This window comes from Heloderma suspectum, chromosome 6, assembly GCF_057233095.1.
Source record: "Heloderma suspectum isolate Gila_16-S chromosome 6, 16-S_ref, whole genome shotgun sequence".
NCBI lineage: Eukaryota > Metazoa > Chordata > Lepidosauria > Squamata > Helodermatidae > Heloderma > Heloderma suspectum.
Window position 1 is genome coordinate 78,675,408 of NC_139463.1, and position 5,214 is coordinate 78,680,621.

General features: G+C 42.0%; 1 protein-coding gene across 1 annotated transcript; it reads right to left on the minus strand.

Annotated features, from left to right (window-relative positions):
* Nucleotides 1-185: 185 nt before the first annotated feature.
* LOC146341329 (olfactory receptor 2G3-like) lies at nt 186-1,127 on the minus strand. Its single transcript, XM_084807371.1, has one exon. It carries the CDS (start codon nt 1,125-1,127, stop codon nt 186-188), a length of 942 nt encoding a protein of 313 aa, XP_084663497.1.
* Nucleotides 1,128-5,214: the final 4,087 nt, after the last annotated feature.

The following is a 5,214-nucleotide window of genomic DNA, read 5'->3' on the forward strand; positions in this document are numbered from 1 at the left end:
GGGGCCGAATGCACTGGCATTCGGCTTCACTGAGATCCGTCGAGGAATTCTCTGACATCCCTATTTCTCATGCACTGATCATTTTATTCTGAGAAAGAAAAGCAAAATAGTGAACATGAGAGGAAGTGTTTAATTTCCCAACCCAAATGATGTAGTTTTCCAAGCTGGATTCTCAAAGGCATTACTCAGGGGTGGCATTTCCCAAGGATTTTTCCTAAAACTTCCTTCACATCTTTGTTCCTCAGGCTGTAGATGAGAGGATTCACCATAGGAGTGAGAATGGTGTAGAAGAGAGACAAGACTTTGCTGAGCTGTCTCTGGATGCAGAATCCCGGTAGCATATAGACAATTATGAGAGTCCCGTAGAAAAGGCCAACCACAGTGAGGTGAGAGGAGCAGGTGGAAAATGCCTTCTTCCTTCCAATAGCAGATTGGATTCTTAAAACTGTGATTATGATATAAATGTAGGAGGTTGTGGTGAGTAGGAAGGGGGGCACGGTGAATGTACAGGCAAAAATGAATGTTGTGAGTTCCATCCAATAGGTGTCAGTGCAGGAGAGTTTTAGCATGGGTTTTAAGTCACATATATAATGATCAATTTCATTAGGCCCACAGAAGGATAAAAATGACATCAATATGGTTGTAACGGTGCTGACCAAAAGCCCACATACCCAGGATCCAGATGAGAGCTGCAAACACAACTTGCCATTCATAAGGGCTGCATAATGCAGTGGTTGACAAATTGCTAAATACCTGTCATAAGACATCACAGAAAGGAGGTAACACTCAGTCCCGGCTAGGCAAGCAAAGATGTAATACTGCACAAAACAACCTCCAAATGAAATATTTTTCACTCCAGTCAGGTAACTGGCCAACATTCTTGGAAGAACAGTGGAACTGTAGCAGATCTCCAAGCAAGACAGGTTCCCCAAGAAGAAGTACATAGGGGTGTGGAGGTGCCGATCAACTACAATGAGCACAACAATGAGGAGGTTCCCGGACAGAGTCACCAAGTAAATTATCAGAAATACCAGGAAGAGCAGAACTTGCAGCTTCGGGAGATCCCCAAATCCTAGCAGAACAAATTCTCTGGCAGTTGTTTGATTTTTCCATCCCGTTTTCCCCATGTGTTGTTTTCTTTGGGGTGGGGGGAATGGAAGGAACCATGAGATACCCTTTGACAAAAAGACTGGAGTCAGCAAGGCAAGCCTGCAATCCTATATCCAGCTGGGAGTATCCCCAAATGAACTCAGTGGAACTTACTTCTCAGTTGAAATATATAAGGTTGTGCTGTTAGAGAATGCCCATCAAGCCTCTTTCAACTGCTGCAGAAAGACTTTAGTGAGGGCTTTTTTTTGGCACCACAATGGAGCAGAGGCATATATCTTGCCCCCACTTTCCATTTACGCCATACGCAAGCCTCTGTCTGTCTCCTTAAACATGGATGGCACATTGTTGTAAGCACTGGAAAAATATCAGTGGGACAAATGATTAAGGAGATATCAGTGTCCAAACTCCTATTCCCTTCCTGCTGTATGGTACAGCTATGCTGTACACAGAGGCTTATAAAGGCCAAGCTCTATATGTTCATTTATTATTTGTTTAATAGACTTATATACCACAGTCCATATTTAATAATATCTCCAAGCAGTTTTCAAGAAAATTAAAAGCATTACAGTACAGTACAATGTGAATTAAAATACAATTAAAATACGTAACAATTGCACAGAGAGAAAGAGAGAGAGAGAGAGAGAGAGAGAGAGAGAGAGAGAGATTAAAACCACTTAAAAGCACTATATGTTGCACAATCCATGGCCAGTCTCCAATTAAAAAAAACTCCAAACAAACCTAAAATAGAGCCTTGGGCTGAACCCACACATAGCAGTTATATTGTTATAATACTGTTATCATAATTATTGGTGACCATTGGTGTCCTGCGTACCAATAGTTATGATAATGGTACGACAACGGTATAACTGCTTTGTGTAGATTCAGCCCAATTGGTGGCTATGAATCTCATTGTAGCTGTGATATAGGATAGCTGTCCCAGTATTTTTTTTTTTTTAATCAAGGTGGGGAAACAGATTTGGGGGCAGTTTTGATACTAACAACAATTTAGCATGCAATTAAGCATGCCCTTGTGCAGTGCCTGTGCCACAGTCAAGTTTGCAGCCCCCTGCACAGGGTGCATTGAATTATACAAAATTTTTAGGAGCCGAATCCTGGACATCTTATTGCGTTTATAGTTTGAGCCATAGAACTACTGGCACAACGCTATTGTGGGATGAATTGTGACTGTCCCCAGAATCTTACATTGGAGACTCTGCTGCCTCAGAAAGTAGCGCAAAAAGGAGCATATGATCTTGTTATAAGTATCTGTATTTGCATTTCATTCCAGTTAGGGATGAGTGAATAGCTTCCATTTCATTCTGTTGCTGCTCCTCCACTGGTTCACTCTGCCCTATGTCCATTGTTCCTGACCCTGTTTATAAAACTAGTTCTGGCACTGGAACATGAACAATTTCTGTTTCTTCAATTCATTTGCATCTTTATCCCCCCCCCCCACACACACACACATTGCAATGCACACTGATAAAGGACAACAGTTCTCATTAGCACTAATTTGCATCAACTAATGTGCATTAGCGCAATAGCGCAAGTGTGCATTAGTGCTAATGCACACTTGTCCTAATGCGCTAATACACCAAGTAAAAATGCTTTGAACTAAATAAAATGAATACTTTGCTATAAGTTATTTATTGTATATGTATAATTGTTTTAAAAAGTTATATACTGTTTTCAACCTATTACTGAGAATTAGCCCACTGTATATTTCTTTTTCTTCTTCTTTTAAGTGCATGATTCACCCACATTTTGAACTTGTAATAAAATGGGGGAGCCTTAAACACATTTATTTTATTTTTATTTTAAATATTTATTTATTTAAAATATTTCTTGGCTGCCTTTCAGGGCAGAAGCCCCCCCCCCCCCCGGCAGCCTACAGCAATAAAATACACATGCTTAACTTGCCCATTAAAATAAATGTGGCTTGAAAGAACTTGTCTGAACTTTGTCCATACATTACTAGGCAACATTTTTGGCAAACCTAGACAAGACCAGTTTTGGGAAGGATGACTATATAATGCAATGTTTTAAAATATACACTCTAATACTTTCTAACCCTCTCCCTGCCACAGAAAACACTTTCTTCCAGGCCTAGAAGTCACAATAAGCTGCCTGAAGAAAAAGACAAAGAAAACAAAGAACCCAGTATTTTATTGTTGTTACCTTAATTCTGTGTGCTTAATTAATGTTGCTTTGTCATCAAATTCTCTGCAGTCATTATCAAGGAAGGCAGTTCTGGGTATGTTTTGTGGAGATGCACCTTGTTGCATGCTAAGTCTGAGACAACAAGATTTGCCTTGCAATCCCCATAGATATCATGTACCTTAAGAAGGAACCTGTCTCTAGATCGGCTTGGACTTTGTATAATAATCCCTGTGTGACTTTGAGAGAGAACTCATTAAATGAATGAATCCCTTTCCATTTACAAAAAATGAAATGAAGTAATTGTATTACTTTTGCACTTTGGATTAGCAGAAGTACTTTAATGAGTACCACAAGTTATGGAGAAGGAAAGTACAGAACTCGTAAATGGGTTGACCAGATGGGAATAAACCATTGATGTTTGGGGACTGGAGCCACCAGTGAGCTTGTGACAGAAGGAAGTAATGCTGCAATGAAGTTACAGGCTTGTATGTATGTATATATCCATTCAATATATGAGTCACCCTATCGCTGAAGTTTCCAGGTAGATATACCCTGTATTTTGGCACAGGAAGCCAGTTCTGTTTCCCTCAACTAGTGCACCAGCAACTATGTAATATTGCCATGTTTATTTTAATTGTATTTTTCCATCTCATTTGTATTCTGCCACATCCCAAAGGCATAAGATGGATAACTGTCTCACATGAACCTATGAAGGTGCCCCATACCAAGTAGGGATGTATGAAAGTCACTTACCTTTTAGCGAAATTGATTCAAGGTGGGAGGGAGGTGCTCCGTCCCTCCCCCCTGAAATTCTGGCCAGCCGGCTCCGCTCCGCAGGGATTTTGCTGGCTAGCAGGGACGCAAATGGCGGCGGCCAGAGCTGCCACCATTTGCATCCCTGCAGTAAGCCGTGATAGGCTATGTAAATCTTTACGTAGCCTATCACATTTTTTTGTTTGTTTGTTTTTTAACTGGAAATGGCGGCGGCGGCAGCCAGTCGGAAGACCGGCCGCCGCCTCCGCCAAACTGCCGCCGAACCGTCGCCGGAGCCGCTGCCACCAGGAAGATCTGTCCCCAAGGTAAGTCCCATCCCAGGGGGGGGGGTGGCGGGGGGGTGGCAGACCATTCTGTCACCGATTTCGGGGGGCCAAATGCACTGGCAATCGGCCTCCCCAAGATTCGTGGCGAAATTCTCTGACATCCCTAATACCAAGTCCAACTGACCCAGTATTGTCTTCTTCAGCTAGCAGTGGCTTCCCAGGGCCTCTGGCAGACAATGCCCCATTCACCTGTTTCCTGAATTCCTTCATACTGGAGATTCCAGGAACTAAATAAGAGGCCTTCTGCACGTGAAGCGTATACCGAAGCTACCACTCCTCCCCAGTTTTTAATAATAAAGCCCCAAACCTTTGCAAATATTAAAGCTCAACCCCCATAGCACCTTGTCCCTAAATGGCACAATCCAACTGAAATAAATCTTAAACTACTTCCAACATGCAAAGAACATCTGCAAGCATATCATCCAGATACATTGTTAAAGCTATGCGTTCCAATCATGTTTGGAATTCCACCACACAGAGTGGTCCCATAGGTGCTTACAGATGGAGGAAGTAAATATCTGACCTGGCATATCCACAAATGCTGGCACAGCTAACTCATGGAAATCTACATGAGAAACACATCTCATTATTTAGCCACTTCAGTGATGTGAAGTGCCACTGGGAAGAAACACTGGTATTTACGAATTCTCTGAGTCAAACACTGCTTTCTCCATCTAGCTGCATCGATGTGGCAGGTTTTTTGTGGAATTCAAAACAGCTTAGTGTCATTTAATGTTCAAGCATTATTTATGGAACCATGGAGAGGAGGAAGTGCTTGCAGACTTAGGGCCCAATCTACAACTCAGTTCCATGATGCAGCACTGCATGGTTCTGTTAGTTGAGG